Raw genomic sequence first — 25831 nt, forward strand, 5'->3', positions numbered from 1 at the left:
CAGTGCAATGATTTTCATGGCTCTAGTATGGCATTTTCCTCCACACTGAAACAGTTTGTAAAACTGCATCTGAGCCTACACCACTGGCAAACAAAGTTATAATCTGCAAAGGCCCTGGGTTCCTTGGAACATTTTGCTTTTCCTGGATTTCCGGTTGTCAGTTACAGGTGAGGCATAGCTTGTGTTTTCCCACAATTGTAAAGAGGTGAGTGTCCTAGCTTTCTGAATTTCCATGGACTCTGAATAAACCTTTTTTATTTGATTGATTGTGCTACTGAATTTTGATGCCTAGAATATTGTGGTAGAAGAATGTTGAGGACAGAATATTGAGGGGCAAAATATCATATGGTAAGTGCACATAGAGAAGTACAGATTGCTATTCCTAATTGCACATTTACACCCCTTGAAGATATTACACAGCATAGGTACATATATCTGGAGTTTGGTATAGAAAATCTATATTTAGCTGTATTTGTTTTCAATATTTTGTCATCCATATTATGTCCCATCCATATTCTGGGGTCAATATGGTGGGTGTGCACCCATTTGGTTTTCATTTTTATCATGCAACATATTATCCAACCCAATAACCTATTTTCCATTGAAATGCCACAAAATTTGCCCTGACATACATTTGTACTGATAAAACTACAAAGCTATAGTGTCAAATATTTATCATTTGTATATCACCAAATATCTTTTTTCCCTCACACTTCAAATTACAAAAAAGATGTGCTACATGTTTTCTCTCCCAGCTGCTGATCTATATTCCCTGTAAGGTATGTGCTCAACCTAACAATGTCACAGCACCCAGTGCCTCTGCAGGAACACACATCGGACAATAGGCACCGATTGAAAGACTTCCCCAGCTGCTCACTTAAAAAGAATGCAGCAGCGTGGAAGGAAGCTTTCTCTTCCTGCGCTCGGTGCAGAGGGAATCCAGTTAAAGAGAGATCCTGCTGGGGTCCCATAAGTATTCCGATGGGGCAGCTCAGGGTGGCATCTCTTATATTTATATGCTAATGCACTTGATAGCGCGTCCAGTCCTTATAAATTACTTATACTTGGACACGCTGGAGGTCGGTGAACCTTTTGACCGGGTTGAGCTCTCCTCATCCAAAGAATTGTCAGATCCCTCAAACCAATAATCAATTATCATTTATAATCAATAACCAATGCTCAATTTGTAATCAATCAACAAATTAGTTAAACAGAATATCAGTAATTTGACACACCATGACCTTTCAGTCATGAATAACCACACCCATTTATTAAAAGTTAATGAGTTTATTTCCCTATATTAACAAAGCTAACACAACGCAAGTCTCAAAATCAAATGATACACATATACGAACATTACTGGCTGTCCATAGCGACGGAAGAAACGCAATCTACGCAAAACTTGGATTATAATGCACTCAGCTATAGCAATGCAAATCACTAATAAGAGTAACTGAATTTGACTAATTGCATACATCGGTCAGCATAACAGGATTTCAATTCAGCACGGTGCATCAAATGAATACCTCAACTAACCTCTGATTAGCATTGGCATGTGGGGCTTCATGCAAAATAAATTTAATCAACACAAATTTAGAAAACTTCTAGTTTAGGCTCTGTCAAAATAAGCAGTTGGTACCGAAGAAGGAAAATACAATGAATAATACATTTATCTTTCATAATTACCAAATACAATCAGCACTCAAGGCAAGTCTTCGTCCTTCAGGTACCGGTTCGATCAGTATGGGGCAGACTTCAAGGGGGCAAAGTATAAGGCAAGTTTTCCTTGCGGCAGCAAGGAAAGTGGGGGGGGGGGGGGGGGGGGGGGGGGTGGGGAGGGAGGCAAGCAAAAGTTATTCTATGGGCAAGGTAAAGTTAAAGTCTCTAGGGTGAGAATTCTTTAAAGTCTCTCTCTCTGGGAGAGAGAAAAAGCATCAGAGTGTCATCAAAATGGCTTCTCCATCTGGTTTCAAAATGGCATCAAAGAAAATGGCTGACTTCTCTTCGTCCGGTGGGATTAAATAAGAAACGTTCCAAATTCTTCAGGGTCATCCATTGGAGGGTCCATGGAGTGGTTTCTCTTTAACCAATGAATAGTGTCCTTCTCTTAATGTTCACCTACGCATAAGGTGTCCTTGGAGTTTTGGAACACAAGTAGCAACAAAGTTGCCAATTAATTCTGCATCAGTGTCCTCATTGTCTGCACCTGCAGAAACTGACCCTGCTTCAAAGGGGATGAAACTTGCCTAGGGCGCAACTTTTGAGATAAGTGTATTAGTCATTCTACTGGAAAAATACAGCTTTTAAAAAAGGTTTAAAACACGTCTTTGTTAATACAAGTGAAAACTACGCAGTTAAAAATGAGACCAGGCGACTAGGCCAAAGCCTCTGCCAAATTTAAGCTAAGCATATAACAGTTTAACGAGAAAATCATAGAATATAGCTGCAATTATGACGCACTCATACATTAGTCGATTTTCATGATTAATTAAGCTTGATTATACTAATGGCGAACTACTTCGTGGGCACATTTTTCTACATACATTATTTTTCTTTGCTAAAATCACGTTGTCTTATACGGTTTTGTTATATGATATATGAACATTTGTTAGTCTTTCTTTTTCTGCTTCATCAATCCCTCCTCTGATGACTAATTATGTCATCACATTAAATCTTCCACCACAAATTTTATTCCATTAAAATTCTGTTTTTAATAATTTGGCATTTCGGTCATCTCCCTTTTCCTTTTCACTCCCTTTGATTTTTCCCTTTATAGTTTTACCATTTCCTTTTGTTCTTTCTTTTCAATTCTTCTCTTATTTCTTGATTTCAGTATTTTAATAGCCTTCCATATTCCCCAAATACCTATTAAGCAAATTAGTATTATTAATATTCCTTTTACTATTTTCAGTAATATTCCGTTCCAAATGTTGCTGAGCCAATTTCCCACGGAAGCAAATCCTTTTCCAACCTTTTCCCATACTCCTGGTTCTTTCAATTCTTTCAAATCTATACTATTGTTAGTTAAATTTGCAAGCAGGTTTCTAATTTGTTTACTGTTGTCTGGTATAAGAACAACAGTGACGTGCACTAAGCATTTTGCAAACGCCACCATTCTTTGCTAAAAGAATGTCTAAAGCAAGCCGGTTTTGAAGTCATATAGCTCTTTCTGCAGCAAGTTCAGTATCCATCAGGATCATTGCTCCTGAGAATTTTGTCAGCATGTTATCCACAATAGTAGACAACTTTTGTATTTTAATTGAATTCAATATAACTCCTACTGAAGGAATTATTGCTCCAAATAGGTCTCCTACAACACCAGAAGCTGTCTCCCTTTTCTGAATACGATGTAATTCAGACAGCTTTGGCAATTTCTTTAAGTCGTCTAGTTGATAAATCTTTGGAAATACTATTCCCAAATAACATATCCCATACCATCCCTTTGGAAGACGATAATAGGCATTGAGTCCACAAATATAGTATACCCCTGGAGTAGCTGGATCTAGGCCATTTAACATGAACGTCCATTTACTCTGGAATAAAAACACGTGTTTACATTCACTCGTTCCTACAAATATTGTGTCATAATATGATTTAGGTCTGTATATACAAAGCTTCCCTATGTGTATTGCATCTAAAGCTAGTTTCCCTTGTGTCTTTATTGCGGCAAAAGCATAGTTATCTACAGATGTTCTTTTGTGTAATTCTTTTTCTAATTTTTCCTTTACCATTTTCCTTCTATCTTCAGTGTGATCTAAAAAGCTTTTCTCTACGGGTGAAAGCAAGCATGTAAGATTTTCTTTATGTGCATGAACTGTGGAAAAAGGTGATAATGGCTCAAAGAAAGCTAACTAACTTTATATAGTAATCTCTTGCTACTTTACTCAAGTACTCAATTATGGGGACATATGAAAATACGACATCATGATTGGAGTAGAAGTATTGAATATACTCCTGGCCATAAAATCTGGTTAGTAACAAACTACATGTTATTCCATACGTAAGAGGCATGCTATGATATGTCACCCCTTCTATTACTGAGGTAGGTATTTGTGTACATCCATTGTGTCAACATACTCATTCAGCAAGCAATAGAAAATGTTTGACGAAAGTTCTTTCTTGTCATGTAAATATTTTTCATCTTGTTCGAGTTTCTTCAAAGGAGTTAATTCAGTAGTAGTTTTAAAGGTAGAAGCATCATTTGCGTCTTTCATTCTCTCCATGCATTCCAAGAATTATTGCTAAAATTATTAGTACACATGCAATTATTAGACCTATACACATGTCTGTCATGATCTATAGAGAATCAGAAAGTCGAAGTTAACTTTATCAAATCAAATGTGCAGATATATATATATATATATATATATATGTGTGTGTGTAGGATCAACAAGGTCAAAGTTCACACGGTTTTATTTAGCAGCTTAGTCTCTTATAAGGTTAGCAGCTTTGTCTCAAAATTGGTTTCAAAAGTCAATCAGGTTATCAATGTCTTATTCGGTAATGTTCATGAAATTCACTTTTCAGGTACCAAAGTGTTGTTCTGCTTCTTCGTTTTCAAGACTAACAGATAGAAATTAGTCTGACCAATCGTTAGTGGCTGTGTATGCCAATTCTGGACCAGAATATCTTCTGCTCGCTATTCTTATTCTTTTCAATTTTGCATCTCCTTTCGATTCCCTCTCGCTTATTTCTTGTTCTTTGGCTGTGTCTTTCTCTTCATTCAATGTTGTTATGAAAGATACTTCTTTTCTCCTTCAACTTTGGCCCTTTATTTTCGTTTAATGTTTTTTTAGTCTTTGATTTCACTGGCGATATGCTTTGTCTCCGTTTCGCGTTGCTTTCACCTGATGGACCTGCAACCGGTTTTGGAAGATTTGGAACAATTTCACTTTGCTCTGCCTTGTCTCCTTCCTCTAGGAGGTCAATCAGGTTTTCTCCTTTTCCCGTATCGTCTGCTTCTGGGAGAGCCCTCCTCTTATCAGGCTCTCCTGCTTCTTCACCTGAGATAGGATCTTTGTCACCTCCTGAGGCTTCTTCCCTGTTGTCCTCAAAAGGATCGACTTAGTCTTCGTCAAAGAATATTTCTTCTGTTTCAATTTCTTCTTGTTTGCTTTCAGGCTCCCTTCGTTCTGTCTCAGTGCCTGGTACTTTCATGTCAGCTGTGGGTAATTTCAGTGCTTCAATTTCCTCTTCTGTGGGACACGTCACCTTTTTTGTGTTACTAGCGTGAATCCAGTTAGGAAGTCCTGCACACTTCACACCAGTGGTAGTTGTCAGAATCACTTGAAAAGGTCCTTTCCAACAGGGTTCCAAACACGACTTCCTCACGTGCTTCTTTATCACAACCCAGTCACCCGCTTTCAGGGCGTGTCCTGGACCTTGTATTGGTGGCAAGGTGGTTGCCTCCACCTGGTGAGAAAAAGAGCGGACCACATCAGCCAGACCTTTGCAGTAGTCCAATACCATATCATCTGTAATATTTACAAGAGCATTCAAAGGAACTGCTGGAAGTCTCATGGCTCTGCCCATGAGTATTTCATGAGGTGATAGTCCAGTTTTCCTATCAGGTGTGTTTCTCATTGACATTAACACCAAGGGCAATGCGTCAGGCCATTTCAAGTTTGTGGATGCCATTCTTGATTTCAGCGTGCCATTCATTTGTTCCACTAGTCCTAATGCTTCAGGGCGGTAGCTACAATGCAATTTTTGTTCAATGCTGCACACAGTAATTTGATTACATCGTTATTGAAGTGACTTCCCCTATCTAATTCTAAAGAGATCGGGAATCCGAAACGTGGCATTAGTTCTCTCAAGAGTAGTTTTGCAACTGGGAGACTGTCATTTCTGCATGTAGGGTATGCTTCAATCCAGTGACTAAAAATACACACAGTCACCAACAGATATTTCAAGCCTGCATGCATAGGCATCTCAATGAAATCCATTTGCATCCTGCTGAATGGCCCACCTGCTCTTCCAATGTGGCTCAAATTTACCACTGTTCGCTTCCATGTGTTCATTTGTTGGCAAATGACGCAACAATGGCAAACTGCTTCAGCAACTTGGCGGAATTTGGGATTAAACCAATCAATTTTGAATAACCTAATCATGGCATCTCTTCCAATGTGTGCTTGTCCATGGTATAACCTAGCTATTTGCGTCAAAAGACTGTCTGGCAAAACTAATCTTCCTTCACTTGAAACCCACAAATCATCTGGTTTCTTTACGCATTGTAATTTACTCCATGAGAGTTTTTCATCCTTACTAACATTATTTTGTAGGAATTTCAATTCTTCTATTGTGTCAACAACTTGTAGAGCAAAGGCTTCACTTGGTTCAAGTTCTGGCTCACTTATCAAATTCCATTTGTCTCTGAGAAATATGCAGTTCAATGCGCAAAACCTTGCGACTTGATCTGCATATCCATTTCCCAAAGAAACAAAGTCTTGTGATTTCGAGTGTGCACTGCATTTTACCACTGCTACTTCTCCTGGTAGCTGGATAGCATGTAACAATTCTCTTATTCTTTCACCGTTTTTCACTGGTGATCCTGAAGAGGTCATAAAGCGTCTTTGTGACCACAATTGTCCAAAATCATGCACTTTTCCAAATCCGTATTGACTGTCAGTGTAAATGGTGACTTTCATTAATGCGGAAAGTTGGCAAGCTCTAGTAAGGGCTACTAGTTCGGCTACTTGTGCAGAGTAAACTCCTTGAAGCCAAGATGCTTCTAGAACACCAGTTATTGTACATACAGCATATCCTGCTTTCAATGTGCCTAGTGCATCTCTTAAACATGAACCATCAACAAAAACAATCTGATCATTTTCTTCCAATCGAGTATCTTTGATATCAGGTCTTGGTTTGGTACAAAATTCTGTCACTTGAAGACAATCGTGCTCGATATCATCAGCGTTTTCAATTTCAAAATTTTCACTGGGAAACAAAGTTGCTGGATTTAATGTAGTACATCTTTTTAACTGCACATTAGGTGATCCCAAAATTATCGTCTCATATCTTTTAAGCCTAGCACCAGTCATGTGCTGTGTTCGGGAACGTGTCAAGAGTATTTCTACTGAGTGAGGGACCATAACTGTTAAAGGATGTCCCATCACTATTCCTTCACTTTGATTCAGGCTCATACCAAATACTGCTACAGCACACAAGCATCCTGGTAAGGCTGCTGCGACTGGATCCAAAGTAGCTGAAAAATATGTGCTGGTCTGTTTACGCCACCATGGGCTTGGGTCAAGACAGACAAGGAACATGCATCACGTTCATGACAAAACAATGTGAAAGGCTTTGTGTAATCAGGCATACCTAAAGCTGGAGCTCTGCACATGCATTCCTTTAATTCAATAAAGGCATCCATTTAATCTCTTTTCAACATTATTTCATCCTGCGCATCTTTCTGGGTCAGTTTCAGTAAAGGTTTAGCTAGAGTTGAGAAATTGGGAATCCATTGGCGACAGTAGCCCACCATTCCCAAAAACTTTCTCACCTCTTTTCTTGTTTTGGGTGGACTCATTTGAAGTACACTCGTTATTCTTTCTTTCATTATTTTTCTCGACCCTTTTTCTATTTGGTGACCCAAATATTTAACTTTCTTTTGGCAGAATTGCAATTTCGAAGGAGTCACTTTGTGTCCATTCCTTCCCAAATGGTTCAGTAGGGCAATAGTGTCAACTGTACAGTCATTTTCTGTTTTGGATGCGATCAGTAAATCGTCAATATACTTTACTAAGGTTGATTCAAAAGGTAATTCCAATGATTCCATATTTTTCTTCAGAATCTGATTGAAAATTTACGGTGACCCCGAAAACCCTTGAGGAATTCAACACCAACTGTAGACTCTGTCCAGGAATTTAAAACAAAAGAGAAATTGGCTGTCCTCATGAAGAGGCACAGAAAAGAATGCTTGTGACAAATCAATGACTGAGAACCACTTTGCATCACAGGGAATTTGAAACATTATTACAGCTGGATTTGGTACTACAGGACAATATTTGACTATTATGTCATTTATTTTTCTCAAATCTTGAACAATTCGGACCTTTCCACTTGGTTTTATTAGTCCCATGATTGGTGAATTGCATGGACTACTTAGTACTTCTTTCAGTACTCCCCGTTTCACAAATTCGTCAATGAGTTGGGCGACTTTCATGAGAGTTTCTTGTGACATATGGTAATGCGGAGTCCGAGGAAAATTTGCATTAGGTTTTACAGTCACTTTCACTGGTTCTGCTCCTTTGATCAATCCTACTTCTTTCCCTGTCATATCCCACACTTCCTTCTCAACGGTTTCTTGTAAATCAGCTGGAATATTTGCTTCAGTGAGCATAGGATAAAGAGTAATCAGGGGATACTTGTCATCAACAGTTTCCATTTTGTCTTCTTCTAAACTGTCCTCTTCTTCCTCATTACTGTTTGTTTGAATTTTAATTCCATTATGTGAGCACATAATTGAACATCCTAATTTGCATAATAGATCTCTTCCTAATAGGGATATTGGACTTGAGTCACACACCACAAATTTATGTAACCCTTGAAAGTTACCAATTTTGACTTGCACTGGATCTGTAATTGGGTTTGTCAGATACCCATTTGCTACTGCCACTACTTGAACTGTTCTCCCTGAAAGTGGCAAATTTGGTACTTCGATGCTTCTAACTGTAGAGCGTGTAGCTCCTGTGTCAACCAAAAATGAAACACCGTGACCCATAACTCTCCCTTCCACATACGGTCCCTTTTGATCAACTTCCAAAGATGCTGCAAGCATACAATTTCCCTCCTCATCTGAACTTTCACTCTCCCATTCATTGTTTATTCCATTCTCACTGTGTAACGGGAATTGGTGTACTTTGTTACTTGGATTCATTCCTTGACCTGTAACCTGTTGAGGAAGCATTACTTGTTGCTGATTCATTGGTGCAAAGGGTACTTGCATTTGCTGATTAGGTACCATAGGAAACTGCTGTTGCATTGGCTGTGATTGTACCATTTGTACAAGAGACATTTGCACCTGCTGTAGTTGCATGGGTTGTAGACCCTGCACCTGATTTACATTATTTTGGAAATTTGGGTTTGGACTTCCCAATTTTGGTCCTCTCATATTCTGAAATGTATTGACATCATTGTTTTGCTAATCTACACCTTCCTGCTCCAACATTGGGTACTCCCGTTTCCAATGTCCGACGATTCCGCACGTGTGACATGGCATCACTTTCTTCATTGCCTGTATACCATTAGGAATCACCACAGTATTTAAATCAGGACCATTATTCACAAAACCTCCTCGGCCTCTGCCTCTCATCTGTGGCTAAAACATAGCATTTCCCTGCTGTTGCTGCTGCGGCAACTGTTGTTGGAAACCTTGCAAACCTGTCGGAGCTGCTCTAATCTGCATCACAATTACTTTTTCTTTCAACCTTTTCTGCTTTGTTTCAATCTCATCCCTACAGTATTTTGCATAGTTCAACACTTCATCGATCGATTTTGACTGCCAACAAATCAAATGCATTTTAATCATCTGGCTAATTTCGGGTCTCAATCCTTCCACAAATCTGAATACAAAATGCAGCATGTCTTTTGCCTCAATCGTTTCCGTGCCACTGTAATTTTTAAATGCTTTCAACAATCTCACATAATATGCATGTATCGACTAACTTCCTGTGCTGTTCTGTCAATTTTCTGCCAATCTATATTTTGAGACGCAACTTTTGTTTTCAGATACTCAATCACTTTATGGTATAAGCTCATTACCCTAGGCGACGGTGCACCTGTGTCCCTATCTCTTTCTAGTTCACTTGTTGGCCAATCAACAGCCCTTTTACAATCTTCCCACAAATCTGCCGGAACTACAATTTCAAATAAGGTATTCAGGTCTTCCCAAAGACGTTTTGCGAGTTTCACAAATCTGTTTGTTGATACCATTCGATCGGTTTCTCTCTTAACTTAGGGTAATCATCCGTAAAAGATTGTATGTCACACCTGTGCCATGGTACATGGATACGTTTTCCCCTTGCTGTTTCTCTCATTGGTAAGATGGTTATAAGATCATCATTCTGTTGTGTTTTCTCATTCCGATCTGGGGTAGTTTCTTTCTTCTTATCCTTTTTCTTAACCCACCTACTCTCCCACTTGTCTAGACATCTCCAAACCTGCGCACTTTGCAATATTTCTATAAGGTGTGTTTTCATTCCTGCAGACTTCATGTGTTCAAAACCTTTTGTCTCAAAGTCTAACCTGTAACTTCTGCTCAAATGCTTGGTTTTATTTATGTCTATTTTGTGTCTGTCTGCAATTTCTTGTAACCTCTTACGTATGCTGCTTACTTCTCTTGTAATTCTAGGGCAAATGTACCTCAGCTCTTCTTCTGTGTATGATTCTAACCTGTTCAGACCCATCATTCCATCTACGAGTTCACCTACTTCCATGCCCAATCTTATTTGATTAAAATATTCTTCTCCTTACCCCTTGGGTGTACTCTGTGGGGAATTCAGACTGTTCAACCATTGTGTTAACTGTTGTGCGTTTAGTCCCATTAATGTGGCATCTACGTCTACTGCTACTGATGGTTTCTGTAATATTTCTGTTTTTGAAGTTAGCCGTACCATTAGTGGTGGACTTGACCTTACCACAGTTGACGGAACACAAATTGGATTTGGACTAAATTCCAACAAAGACCCAGATCTATTTGACAGTGTTCCTACAGGAGTAGTTTCTTGGGTATTTTCTATGTATCTTCTCCCTGTCTCATTCTGCGTCATTACACCTTGATCGCATACATTTGGCTTTGCTTGTATAAATAATGGTACTGGCGGACCTACAGTGACAAATTCTGTGGCATGTTAATTCCCACATTATGGTTCATCATTGCTGGTATGTCTATTTGTGTTTCTGTTGTTTGAATGTACTTTGGCACTTCTTGCATCTGCTTTTGAGGCATCAAAATTTGTGTTGATTCGGTTTGAATCAATGTCGGTCTTTGGTAATTCTGTCCTCCCTGCACCATTAAATTAGAAGTCATTTCCAAATTATGCTCATCATAATAGCGTCTTTGGACCTGTGGCTGATAATCATTAACAGGTTTCAGTTTAGTCACGTCAGGATATATTCTGGTGTAAAAGGCATATCGGGACTACTTTTCCTCTGCAATATTCTCAAATTCGGAGTTACAGTACCCTGTATTGGTTCTGGAGGAGCAGTACTAGTGCTCAGACCATTTTCGTTTTCCACATATGGTGGTGGTCGGTCATTTAGCAATTGCAGAATGAATTCCTCATCGTCTGATTCATCTGACCTTTTCAAGTTCCTCTTGTTTTCTCTATCTCTGGACTGACTCCTGTTTGTTTTATGAGTAGCCTTCTTTCCTTCCATCTTTGCTTTGTCAGTAATTGCTGGAAACAATTTAATTCCCTGCAATATATCTGATCTCCAAACGTTTTGGGTGCTATCCCAACTAGCATCCGCTAGTGTCTTTTCTACTTTTCTCACTCGTCTCAAATTTCTTTTGTAGTTGCCTTCTAGCCATTTGTTCCCAAATTGCTAAGGCTTCAAACTGTGCTGGTCCTGGAGGTATTTTCTTGTCATATAGCGCAAATCTTAAATTCTCCAAAACTCTTAGATTAAACGTCCCATGGACAGGAAACGCTACACTTCCATGCTTTTCTGTTAATTTACACCATTGTTTTAACCAAAGACATGGTGCGACACCCTTTTCTTCAATTACTATGTAAGCTGGTGTACCCTCAGGCGGTATTTCTTCTCCTACATTTGCTTTAATATACACATCTCCCCTTAAGGCACTCTTAAATGCTTTGAAAAATGTCATCTTTCCGTCTTTTATTTTCTCAAAATGTAATCAATAATTGATTTAATTCCCAGAATACTCTTCGCTTGCCTTTCCCCACCAATTGTGCTTCACGGACTGCGTCCAATCCGTGCGCGACCCTTCTCACCAACCAACCTATCCCAGCGCGGCTCCTAGTGACGTCACACTCACACATTGCAGCTGACAGTCTCGCGGCTTGTCCTCCTTCATTCAGCTTCACTCAAAACTAATTTCTGCAATATATCGCGAGCACTAATAAAAGAAGAAAACAAATCTGTCAGTTTACTACAGGAAGGGTAATACAATCGCTTCAGAAACCTTAGGGATTTTTCACTAACCTCGGCAGTTATTCCATCTTTCTTGGTTTCCCACTTTCGCAAGCAAAATTTGACCTGCAAACTTTACTCTCAACTGATCAATGAACTATTCTAGTGCACCTTAGAATTCGTCAAATCTCAGTCGAAAATTTTCTTTCATTCCTCAATATTCGTACTGACTCGTTGACCACGCCCGATCAACATATCAAACCGAACAATTTATAACATCAAACAAGTGTCTCATACACTTTAACATTAGCCGGAGTCCCTTGACCTCGCAGGGCCCGTCTCAACAACAACCACCACGTGGACAATTTTTCTCCTGCACAAAGCGCTACACACATATGAAGTTAGACGACTTCCCTACTCCCACACTTTGGAGTACCACTCCTCTAAAATTTTTGATTGGAGTCAGTAACCCCCTAAAATCCTCACAAACTTCACAATTCATCTGCGGCATAAGCTATGCAAGCGCGAAACCCTAACTTCACTCATACTGTCACTAGAAATGCCGAAAATATTCTCACACCTCCATTTCCTCCATTCGCAAGCTCCGAGATTCCGGGAAAGTCATTGGGGATTTAGGGCATCATCATCTCTCCAACTTGTTTTGTTAAAGAAAATTCTAACTTGGATCCGTCTATTGTTCGGATGGGGTCCCAAAGGGCCAAACCATCCTCTGCTACCATCTACTGATGGTGCGTCCAGTCCTTATAAATTACTTATACTTGGACACAATGGAGGTCGGTGAACCTTTTGACTGGGTTGAGCTCTCCTCATCCAAAGAATTGTCGGATCCCTCAAACCAATAATCAATAATCATTTATAATCAATAACCAATGCTCAATTTGTAATCAAACAACAAATTAAACAGAATATCAGTAATTTGACACCATGACCTTTCAGACATGAATAACCACACCCATTTATTAAAAGTTAATGAGTTTATTTCCCCTATATTAACAAAGCTAACACAACGTAAGTAAGTCTCAAAATCAAATGATACACATATACGAACATTACTAGCTATCCATAGCGACGGAAGAAACGCAATCTACGCAAAACTTGGATTATAATGCACTCAGCTATAGCAATGCAAATCACTAATAAGAGTAACTGAATTTGACTAATTGCATACATCGGTCAGCATAACAGGATTTCAATTCAGCACGGTGCATCAAATGAATACCTCAACTAACCACTGATTAGCATTGGCATGTGGGGCTTCATGCAAAATAAATTTAATCAACACAAATTTAGAAAACTTCTAGTTTAGGCTCTGTCAAAATAAGCAGTTGGTACCTAAGAAGGAAAATACAATGAATAATACATTTATCCTTTCATAATTACCAAATACAATCAGCACTCAAGGCAAGTCTTCGTCTTTCAGGTACCGGTTCGATCAGTATGGGGCAGACTTCAAGGGGGCAAAGTATAAGGCAAGTTTGGGGGGGCAAAAGTTATTGTATGGGCAAGGCAAAGTTAAAGTTAAAGTCTCTAGGGTGAGAATTATTTAGTCTCTCTCTCTGGGAGAGAGAAAAAGCATCAGAGTGTCATCAAAATGGCTTCTCGATCTGGCTTCAAAATGGCATCAAAGAAAATGGCTGACTTCCCTTCGTCCGGTGGGATTAAATAAGAAACGTTCCAAATTCTTCAGGGTCTTCCATTGGAGGATCCATGGGGTGGTTTCTCTTTAACCAATGAATAGTGTCCTTCTCTTAATGTTCACCTACGCATAAGGTGTCCTTGGAGTTTTGGAACACAAGTAGCAACAAAGTTGCCAATTAATTCTGCATCAGTGTCCTCATTGTCTGCACCTGCAGAAACTTACCTTGCTTCAAAGGGGATGAAACTTGCCTAGCACGCAACTTTTGAGATAAGTGTATTAGTCATTCTACTGGAAAAATACAGCTTTTAAAGGTTTAAAACACGTATTTGTTAATACAAGTGAAAACTATGCAGTTAAAATTGAGACCAGGTGACTAGGCCAAAGCCTCTGCTAAATTTAATCTAAGCATATAACAGTTTAACGAGAAAATCATAGAATATAGCTGCAATTATGACGCACTCATACATTAGTCGATTTTCATGATTAATTAAGCTTGATTATACTAATGGCGAACTACTTCGTGGGCACATTTTTCTACATACATTCTTTTTCTTTGCTAAAATCACATTGTCTTATACGGTTTTGTTATATGATATATGAATATTTGTTAGTCTTTCTTTTTCTGCTTCATCACACTTAACACCTTAACGATCCCTTTTGCTCTATCCATTTGCTTGAAAGGACTTGACAAGGAGTCAAGTGCATTAACATGTCTCCAGTGTGCAGGGGAAACAAAGGTTCACTGGTCAGGAGGGTAATCAGGCTGGTCTTACAGGCCATTTTTGGCAGCTTATGGCCTGTTTTATGTTCGTGTGTGTGTGTGTGTGTGTGTGTGTGTGTGTGTGTATATGTACACACACACAAATATAGAATTTTAAATTGTTTTTTTTATTTGGGGGGGTGCTCCAACACCCCCATTTCTTTAATTATATTCATCTGTATCTCCCTTTTATTTTTATTTTTATTACCTTTACCACCCCATACCGTTCCCCAGCCCTAAGCCCTCAAAAAAAAAGTCACGTGTTGTAAAGTCATCCATTTATAAAACGGACAGGGGGAGGAGGGCAGCTCTGGTGCAAGCAACACGAGGGAGGTGTGTGCACATGTGCCATTGGCTGTAGTGCACAGTGAACCTTTATTGCCACTCACAGGGAAATAATTTAGAGGGAACATTGCTGCTGATATATTTGTACAGTTCATTTACATGAATTTAAACGTTGTAGTGTGTTAGAAACAAACTGACATCCTACAGCCTTTCCTTTCAAGGTCTCTGCACCCCAGCAAGTTGTCAGATTGTTCACTTTACAAAACCATTCAACTCTGCAATCAGAAAAAGAAATGTAAACACCATCTCCATGTTAGAATGAACAAAACAATTTCAAAAGAAATAGCCTAACATTTGACCCCTGTCTTTGACCTCACATCAAATGTGAGCCAATGAAAACAAAATTTAAAGGCATCTTTATTGCTCCTTCACCTTCTGCACTCCAGCATGGTTATTTGGGAGTGCTATTGCACCCCTGCTTACAGCACCTATAGTACTACAAGAGTCCTACTTCACTTACTTGTGAATGCCTTTGAGTACTGTCCTCAAAATGTCCAACTCCTTATTGGTAAAATTGTGCACACAGCACAGCCCCATCGGTCTGTACATAAGTATATGAATATTCCCAAAACATTCCCATTCAATGCTGGGGCCAGTTCCCAAAGTAGTACTACTTCACATTCGCAAATGCCCTCGTGGATTGTCCACATAGCACTCAATGAAGCTGTCAGTCCTCAGACGAAGGAGGTTGTTATTGAGTTGCAGACTGACAGTTTCTGTTCACATGGAGCAAGTGCTTTGATTGAACTGGAGTCACTTTCATGTGATATGGCATCTGGTTGGAATGTGAAGATGTACTTGGTGCAATTCACCGAGTGCATTTGAGAACTCTTCTTTCTCAACTGCTGCAGTCAAAGCATGGGATTCTTGTCCATTATGTTTGCTGGTTTATTAATCTCTTATAATTTATAGGATTAATCTGAAAACCCATTTGTTCAATACCTGCGTGTAGGGATATATGTTTGTTTCCGGTTATCCAACACCATGAAGCTAAGATGTAAAAGCCCTTTATAAAAACCCATAACATAATTGAGTGTATGATTGTAGAGTGAGGATAAGAACATTGCCTATTTACATATAACTGCATGTTTTGGGGGCAGTATGTTTAACTTAATCTTGTTAGTCACAGGAATATTTTAAATTAAGCACTATAGCAGTGATTCGCCCAGATTGCACAGAACCTATGTCAATACCTTCATACAGGCCATTGGACCAATTGGACTAAATAAAATCTGGGACTCCACCAGTCTACCAGTTTCCTTAGCTCTGAATTTTGTAACCTGTGGAACATACCCAGGAAAGCATTGTGAAGAAACAAGAAGAGTATCAGCCAAATACATTGAGTCTAGCCATAAAAGATTGTACGAGCAAGAATAGGCTAGCTGTTAGGCCCACAATACTTTGTGCGGTTAATCTAGCGCTCTCGAGAACCCATGCAGAGGAGCTGTGGAGTTTAAATATTCTATACTGAGCACTGCAGTCTCTAATTGTTCTCTCCAGAGCCTAGAGTCCTGGGTAGTCCCCTGTGTGGGTTGCTCGGAGCCAAACTTGGTCGCTCAGGAGGGCTGGCTGCCCTCTAAATCCACTAGCCTCCTACTTCCTAGTGGAAACTGTAAGGCACAAAAATAATCCTGAACTTAGCCAGTATTCCCGTATAACCCACTCAATTAGATTCATACTGTTGAGATGTGTATTTCACCATTACATATGTATTTTTCCTGTGTACTTTTTGGGACATGCATCCCAGATGTCAGGAAAATTGATAGCGTAGGGATAGTAGTAAAACAGACTGCACGTGCCCTGCTTCACTTCAGCAATTTGGGCATGGCTCTTTATCCGTACGCTTTTACTTCACTTTCGATGGCATAACCAGTGCATCACTTAAGAGTGCTTAATTTATAAAGAATGCCTTTGATACTAAGTACATTTCATGCTGTTCACTCATCCTACATTTTGGAGCTCCCAGGAAAAGAGAATAGGTCTCTTTCTGAACCACCTTTTAATTGTGTTTTTTTATGGCCAATAGAATTCTTGCAACATATTGGCAAAGGGGTTCAGGGGTCATTGTTAGTGTGGTCTGTAATCTGAAAACCTATAGCCCTAGCTTTCTACCTTAAGGTCAGCCCTAAAAAACTACCTTTAGTAATAATGTTTAGTCCTGTTAAATTGTACTGTATAAGCATGTAACTTGGAATCAAGAGACCATGGGCCAGATGTACGACCCAGAGTTTTGCGATTTGCAATTTGCGAGTCTCAAAACCATATGTACAACACTGTACCTCACTCTGCCATTCCCAACTGGGTCTCAAATGACCTACCTCATTGCGATCCCATTGGGCATGGCTGCACTCACAGGGATGGTGGCCTTCTGGGTACAGCAGACCACCATGTCTGTGACTGCTTTTAAATAAAGCATTTTTTTTTTAAATACTGCTGGTTCCTTTAAAGGAAAAGGGATGCATTTCAAAAACAAAAAGAAAAGGCTTTTTCAGAGCAGGCAGTCCATGGGACCACTGCCTGTTCCGAAAAAATGTTTTCGCTACCATTCACAAAGAGGAAGGGGTCCCATAGGGTCCCTTCCTGTTTGCGAATGAGTTAGCACCAATTTGAAATTGGTGCTAACTGCGATTCGCGGCCACAAAATCATACATCGCCCTTCAACTCGCAATTAGGAAGATTACTGAATCGCAAAACAGGGTTTGTATATACCAAAATTATTTTTTCTTGTCGCAAAGGGCCAGATTCCGTGAATCAGGCCATTTGCAGCAAGGTAAAAGGCTATGTACATCTGGCCCTATGTACAGTGAAGACTGATAGAGGAAATCTTACCTTAGTAACTTCAGGTCTCAGTACAGATGCTTAGATCATATTCATATCAGGTCAGAGTCCTTGCATCGTTGGGGTCTTTTTTGGCCCCATGCCTGACAGCTCTACATTTGTGTATTTCAAGGGGCTCTCACGTGGTATTGAAGTAAAAGGAGGCAAATGAAAACAACCAATTGCCCAGGATCACACAGTTTGGTCAAATGAGGAAGCAGGGACTAATGCCTAGTTTTCTAGTATCACTTTTTGCAATTCAGCTACCAGATGAGTATCACTTTTTCTTTCACAGTTTGTTATTCATACCATGTATCAGCTTCACCCCCCACCCACTTCCTATGCCCAGTTTTCATCACCCCGACACTCGGCCTGCTGGCATCAGTGTGGCCCTCGGGCACGCCACAGACAGTATTTTGTGGCCCCCGGAGAAATGTTTGCGAGAACCCATTATTTAACATAAGAGAATTTGTTTAGCTGCACTTTTTCTTGGGACAGCGAAACTAACGATTTTTCAATTCTGTCACTAGTAACATTTGTTCACAAAGTTACTCTAAAAATGGTGTGTACTTACAAGTTCAAGGCCCATATCTTGGAGGGAGTTTAATTGGTACTGCTCATGTGGGGTCTTTTGAAATGAACCAAAACAGCAACATGTTTTGTCTCTTCCTTTCACATTATTGTAGTCATTGTATTACATGACCAGTATCACACCCCTTTATTTAACCCACCAGCCACTGCCTCCACTATGGACAGTGTTGTATTTGTATTTCTTATTGTATGCACATAGCATATCCTCTTATTTTAAATAGAAAATAAGAAATTATTTTCCCCACATAATCAAGGACTGAAGTTAGGAAACCCACTCGCTATCGAGTTCATATGTTCATACCTTCAAAATATCGTTTTTGCCCTTCTGTGGAAGTAACGTGAAAAATACTTGGAGCACCAGCTATTTTGCCTTGGTCATTAAATTATTTCCCATATCCTGATCAGTGCATGCACCTGCAGTGGTGGCCGATTCTTGTCTAAAGTGGCAGGGCGATCAGGAATGCTCTTAGGCGCAACCCCAAAACTCTCAATCCTTGTCAGTTATAAACAGGGCTTATAATGGGGCAAGAATAAGAGCTCTAGAGTTAAGGATGTAGGCAGTGCGAGTTTCTCAAACTGCATAGAAGTGTATAAAACAATATACTAAATAAAATAAAAAAAATTAAAAAAACACACACTTACCTAATGCAGTCCTCTCCCTCCTGCAGTTTGGCAGCAAGAGCTCTCCGAGCCAACTCCCCTCTACCAATCCTGGCGCTACACTGAGCAGCATGAGAGAAGCACCATGAATGACTTGAGTGCACTGGTTCGACGCTCCTTCAGGCAGTAGAGGCCTGTACCTGTTCTCCATCCAGCTAAGACAGCTCCGGTGGAGAGGTTTAAAATGCACACATCACGCTGGCCATCTCAAGACAGCCACCCAAAGTCACATGCACACGTTAAACTGGAATGACCACCACTCCTACTCTCCTGCTGCCAGTCAGCAGTGATGACCCCACCCCAAAACTAGGCTTGGGTTGGCTGACTGCACTGAAAATTAAAATGATTTTATTACCATTTTATTTTTCATTTTTGCTGCACTGGCAGTAGGGTGGGTGACACTCCTCCGTCCTAAAAGAGGCACCGCCGCTGTGCACCTATTGATCGCTCCTTTTCATATGTTCATTGCTGAAGGCATTCAGAATGGAAACATCCAACAATCTTGAGATTTTTGGATTCTTCAATACATTTTTCCAAGTATCGCAAAGTGTTAAGTTATGATCATGAACCTCCCCCTTAGCATGTGGCACTTCAGCTATACCCCATGCCACCATCATACTCTGTTCACAGCCAAGTCAACACGTGCTTAAATAGTCTCTCTTTATACCCACAATCAAAAAACACCCCTTATGTGCCTACTTTTTGCTTCTTTGTCTCTGGACCCACATAGAGCCCCACTCGCCCTGCAGCCCACACACTGCGACACTCCTGCCGCTCAAGAGTCATACTGCAAATATCTGCTCTCATTTTGCACCCTGCAAAACGCACACTGCATTCCATGACACTGGAAGCATCTGCAATTACAGTACACCTTCCAGCAGACATTGCACTGCACAACATTTACATGAAATCCTGCACCACTCTCTGCAGTCTGAACCCAATAGCGCTCGCACAGTAGCCCAACATAGTCATGGTACTGCACCCTGCACTTATACAGATTCTTCTAGACCTTCCCATGCTGTCCGAAGATTATTTTTTTTTCTTTTCTCCTAAAGTAAGTTTCTTAGTCATTTATCATTTTGAAGGCTACCACTCAGCTACAACACACCCGGCAACAAGAAAGCATGGTCATCTCTATGCCATCATATCGCGGCCTTCATACACACTTTTCAGTCATGCCTTTCTTTAAGACATTTTCTGAGCTGCATTCTCTCTTACCCCAGAAAAGTCGCTCCTAATAGAAATGCAAGTAGCTGGCACGGAAAACACCTCCGGGGGAGAGGGTGGCGTTGCTGTGAATGCGTAAACAGACAGGGTATTTTATGCAAAAGGGGGTCCTCTACAGAGGTCTTAATTTATGGGGGGAAAAAATAAAATAAAAAAACAGAACGATTCATACAAAAATGGATGTTGGGAAAAGGAAACATTGGGGGGGGGGGGGGGGGGGGGGGACAGCGTTCACCGCAATTTCCCTTTAATACTTTTCCTTAAATTTGGAATCTGAACTCATCCAATACGGATCTCTGTTAATAGGTTTATTTTATGATCTTTTGAACATGGTCCTGAGTTCATGCGTCTTTAAGCCTATTATTGGGGTTATACCACATATCCTCCGGTCCTAATGATCTACTGTCTCAAGTGCTGCTAGTTTCCCCATCCATCATGTTGTTAAATCTAAGCACACCATGAGCCTTTTCTTCTACGTTTCCCGCCATCACAGAACCTGCACTTTTCTCCTTTTTGTAGTGGCCACCTTAAAGTAGTACGCTCTTTGGCAGAATTCACCCTCTCTATTTTTGGTGCAATGCCATGTTAACAACACCTCGGTAATTTGTGTCTTTTGGCATCAACTTTGGGCATATGGCTATAAATGACAATATACTTATGTTTTTTCTCCCTCTGCAAGATTTTATCAGTTTCTATAGTGCTGTAGTACACCTTGGCTCCAAGTATGGGAAGCCGAGCCTGCTTTATAGAAATTGCTTCTTAAGAAATGGAAAACCTTTCCTCTGACAGTCTAAAGAACATAAATTATCTTTCAGAAGCAGGACTAGTTCAATAGGCAACAAATTCTCCCCAAAGATACCCAAGTGTATAAGCAGTTGCCTTTGTGAATGAAAAATTTGAAAAATATTTACACAAAGGGAGACGAGTGGTGCTGCCTTTCTTCTTTTCTATGAGGCAAACAGAAGATCCTTCTTCTGTCCTCTCTCAGGATTGATTGAATTGTCTTTCTGCACCCACCCAGAGTGCACCATCTGCACCCTCCTTAATACTATTTTCTTTACCGTCATGATTGGAACAAACATGCACATACATCAGATCACATTTTTTTAAATAGACTTCTTTACATCTAGTGACAAGGAGCTTCTGAAGGTCCTACGTTTCCGCACCTCTAAATACAGAGGTAGAGCTTTTCCTTTATGGCCCCCACTGCCTGGAATCAACTCCCTCAATTTCTTCTGCTGCATGGATTTAATCAAATTTAAGAAATGTTGAAAACCTGACTGTTTTAGGCTCTGGAAGCAAGTGCTTGGTGAGTGCAGAGATATAGCTACTAGTATGATTTACTGAGTTTTATAGGCTAAAATTACATAACCAATAGGGTGGCAGACCCTGGGGATTAACACTAGGAAACTAGAGGTTTTGGAGGGCACAATTGAATCCACAGACTGGAAAGGCCTACAAGACGTGTTCAGGGATCACCTAGAGTGTTTGGTGCATTAAAGTAGCTCATTTCAGTGAGTAGCAGTACTATTTGGAAACAATATTCTGTTTTTCCGTTAACACCTGCAGCTAAGTCAAAGGCCGACTGTTGAAGAGCTCCGTGAGAAGAAGATTCTCATACGCTTCAGCGACTACGTGGAACTGGCAGATGCTCAGGACTATGACAGGCGGGCAGACAAGCCTTGGACGCGACTCACAGCAGCTGATAAGGTAGGTGGTACATGCACAGTTTCAAATATGTCATTCCCCAATGGCTGGATGGAGGTTTCCAATAAATGTTGTTGCTTCTGTTTCGTGGAGTGAGGGCAGACCTTAAGCAATGCTTCACTCTGTTCCCAGACAGGAGGTTCTGCATATTGCATAGTATGTTTATACTTATCTGCAGTGCATTTGTGTCCCACCACTTTGCCTTTATAAGTTGGCATGTGTCCCGTCCTCCACAGCCCGGGAGCATGCACAAGAAAACGTCACACACAGAGCTCGTATCTAACGTCTTTATTCCTCAGCATACAACATTCAACTAACTTAAAATCCTGTACCATTAAAGACCACACCTTAACACCTCCCAGATTGATTGCGTAATCCTTTTCCTCGATTCCGTCCCATAGCCACAGGGTCTTAATGATCACCGCCTCAAGACACTACAGCATGTACAAACTGCATGTTAACCATGCTAGACTTTGAGGTTAGCCATACTTCTGCCACCAGAAAGCAGGAGTATAGGGTTCAGACTCACTTAATATCCGAGAATTGTATGAAATGGTTGTGTTAAGACTATATGCAATCCACTGCAATTTATATTTGATGGACAGAGTGCTGAAACTTTTCAATCACTCACCCCCAGTCACAGATCTGGGTTTGATCCATCGTTCTTTTGCTCACCATGCCACCCCAGTTTGGACCCAGCCATATGCAAATCAGTCTTGACCCTGTTCCCCATGGGAACAGTCCAGCCTGAACTGCCAGGCCAGGTCCTTCCTGGACTGGAAACAAGCATCCTGGGACCGGTTTCAGGGTATCACCCTTCATCAGCCAGGCTAGCTTGAATCCAGTGGCACAGTGAGCAAGGGACCCACGTCTGGGCATACCCTTCCCATGGTGAACAGGGTCAAGACTGATTTGCATATGGCTGGGTCGAAACTTGGGTGGCATGATGAGAAAAAGAATGATGGATTAAACCCAGATCTGTGACTAGGGGTGAGTGGTTGAAAAATGTTTCAGCTCTCCGTCCATTATTCTTTTGTGTTGCTAGCATTGCCAATATGTTCAACCTCTTATAAGTTAGAGAGGGTGAAAAAGAGGCTAACACTGGAGACATTAGACTTGTGTAAATAATTTATCCTGACAAATGGATTTTAACAACAATACATTATCCTTTTGCCCTTCATCATGTCTTTAACCTCATCAACAGAAACATTTACACAGGTAGGTCATTCCGGCACAGTCACTATGTAAATTCCGAAGACTGGAAATGCTCCCAAGTTCATTTGCCCTATGCATACTACTAACTGAGCCATTGCAAAACAATGTAACGGTTTCAGCTCATACCCATGTCTGACATCTCCAAGTTGGATCATGCAGGTTGGGTGCTCAGGCCTATGAGCTCAAGATGGGTGAGTGCACTGTCCTCTTTTGCTGTTAGTCTGGTGCATAAGATGGCCTCTTTTTAAACCCCACACATGGGTATTTCAATATCACCAATCACCAGAATATTTTGGAAGCCAAAGTGAGGGTCTAGTTTATGGGTACTCGCAAACATTTTCCCAGGGGCCACAAAGTTTGGTTTGTGGTGTGACGGAGGGCCGCAAGGATGCTAGCAGCGTGGCGATCAAAGGGAGGAGGGGGCTCTGGATGGGGAGAGGTTGTGGCGTTACGGGGTGGTTGGCAGCAAAGCATATAGATCTAGTGGCTGAATCGCTCAATGTGAAGCCAGAAAACCTGGCATTAATCCCAGCTTCCCCACTTTACCAAATTGTGTGATCCTAGGCAATTGTTTGATTTCACGTTCCCTTCATTTTCTTCGTTATTGTATGTAGGAGGACCTCACAATGCATAACTTCAGTATGTGTGCTGTGTGAAACCCTCTCCTGAGTTTGATTTAATAAACTATGAAGTTTTTCATGTATAATGATAAATTATGCCAATCAAAGAGTGCTGATAACTGTATTAATTCATTATTTACATTGTTATCAATGTGTGGTAAGAATGAATGTTTCTGAATTTGTTTGAAATCTATTGCTCTAAAAAAAAAATAATAATAATACTAATAATATTAATAGTAATAATATTATTAATAATAATACTAACAACAATAATAATAATATTAATAACAATAACAATATTAATAACAATAACAATATTAATAATAATATTAATGATATTAATAGTAATACTAATAATAATAATAATAATCATATTATTAATAATAATAATAATACTTCTCCATGCACTGATGTAAACTGAAGTAGTAAGATGAAATGGCCCTGCCTGTAAATGAAAAACACTTTTTGAAAACCCCCATCATAGTTGCAGACTTTTGCTGCAGGATTTCTTTTAAAAAATGAAAGTGTTCCTGCAGTTAAGCGGTTCAGGACGAATTCCTTACTTCCTTTATCTTCAATAATGTTTCAATAAAGTATTGCCTGTTGAGTAAACAGCAGCCTAATGCTACTGCTGCCCTGGGGGCTGCATGTAAAGGTCAAAAGGGCCGCACTTTGAGTATCACTTGCTCTAGTTTCACCACCTGGAATTTCCCGAACCCCCTCACTCACTTAGACATCTTCACATTTGTCAGTGTTGTTGTACATGGGAAGCTATTGTGCTACTGTGGTTTGTGGTCTGTAGTGCAGGTTGTGCAAAGGTGACAATATATGCTGTGTAGGTTGTACGTTGCTAAATAGTAGCAAACTTCTATAATAAATCTCTGGAAGAGAACTTGACCATTATCTGTAGGAAGGAAGTTTGGAGTTCTATACATGTGCAGTTAGCACTTTTTTCTAAGCACAGCGTATAGATCACATGAACCAACCCCAAGCACCTTCTTTACGTGTGTAAGACTGGCTTAACAGAAAGAAGGCGCTCTTATTGCACCACTTACAGCACCACTACCATTTTCAGTCACACAGTACTATACAGGCTCAGCAGGTATGCTGCTTTAGCTAGTCTCATCTGCAGCTTAATTCTAACATATTTTTCTGCATTGTCCATGTTATTACAAAGCGGAGCATGAGCCTGGATGTTTGGTTTATGCAGTTTTATAAACGAATAATATTTTTTATATTACAGGCAGCCATTCGAAAAGAGCTGAACGAGTTTAAAAGTACAGAAATGGAAGTTCATGAACTCAGTAGGCATTTAACAAGGTGGGTCTGCATACTTTTTTTTTTTTTTAATTTATTTTTTAAGTGTGCGATAGCTTCTTACATACAGCATATAAAGGATGAGCTCACACTGCACTACTAAAAGAGCTTTACAATGAAGCAGCTAAATCCATCTCTATAAAAAGGGTGTAGATTGGTTGTGTTATATACATTGCCACCTGTTTAAAAACACCCAAGTTCCAAATAACTGCACACTTACTGGTAAAGTTAGAGATCATGCACCATTGCCTTAAATCCTATGTTATTCCTTCCACTTGGTGTAATTTTAAATATATTTGATGCAGGTAAACCACTGTAGCAATATGCATAATTCCTCCCAAGTTAAAACTATTAGTTTTAACTAGGCATCCTTTATGTACAAATAAAGTGTGAGGTTATTGTTGGCCAAAAAGAATCACAACTCACTATTGGCCAGTAACGACGAACTGTATCTTAAGGTCTCATGTATGGCATCCATAACAGGACTTACTGCTTTAGCCTTGTCCAGTTAGGAGTGTAGGAAGTTTTCCTCAGATTAAAAGAAAAGACAATGAATTATTACACATTGTGTAACCCACAACAATTAGATACAGTTGTGGCTCTGAACTGGGTACCAATCAGACATTCTCCAGAAGACAAAACCTTTCCTTTTTTCTGCCAAAATTCACTCTGCTCTGCCAGTCTCAGTAATCTTCCAAACAGACTGGGAGAAGCACAGCCTCAAAGGGATCCAACACTGCTCACGTGTTTTGGTGACTCCAGCCTAACAGCTTTGAAGTCAGTGTTCCACGCCACTCTCCTCAAACAGAATTC

General features: G+C 40.1%; 1 protein-coding gene and 1 long non-coding RNA gene across 10 annotated transcripts in view; one reads left to right on the plus strand and one right to left on the minus strand.

The window, feature by feature from the left end:
* The window catches only part of PHACTR1 (phosphatase and actin regulator 1), a 1185412-nt gene that overhangs the window by 1156826 nt on the left and 2755 nt on the right, over positions 1-25831 (plus strand). For all 9 annotated transcript variants that reach the window (XM_069219732.1, XM_069219733.1, XM_069219729.1 and 6 more), the window contains 2 exons: positions 21729-21869; positions 24945-25021. In XM_069219732.1, the coding sequence (XP_069075833.1) occupies positions 21729-21869; positions 24945-25021 (218 nt within the window). The remainder of the gene's footprint in view (positions 1-21728; positions 21870-24944; positions 25022-25831) is intronic.
* LOC138282336 (uncharacterized) overlaps positions 1-25831 on the minus strand; it is a 220335-nt gene that overhangs the window by 164252 nt on the left and 30252 nt on the right. The window lies entirely within an intron of this gene.

This window comes from Pleurodeles waltl, chromosome 2_2, assembly GCF_031143425.1.
Source record: "Pleurodeles waltl isolate 20211129_DDA chromosome 2_2, aPleWal1.hap1.20221129, whole genome shotgun sequence".
Classification (NCBI taxonomy): domain Eukaryota; kingdom Metazoa; phylum Chordata; class Amphibia; order Caudata; family Salamandridae; genus Pleurodeles; species Pleurodeles waltl.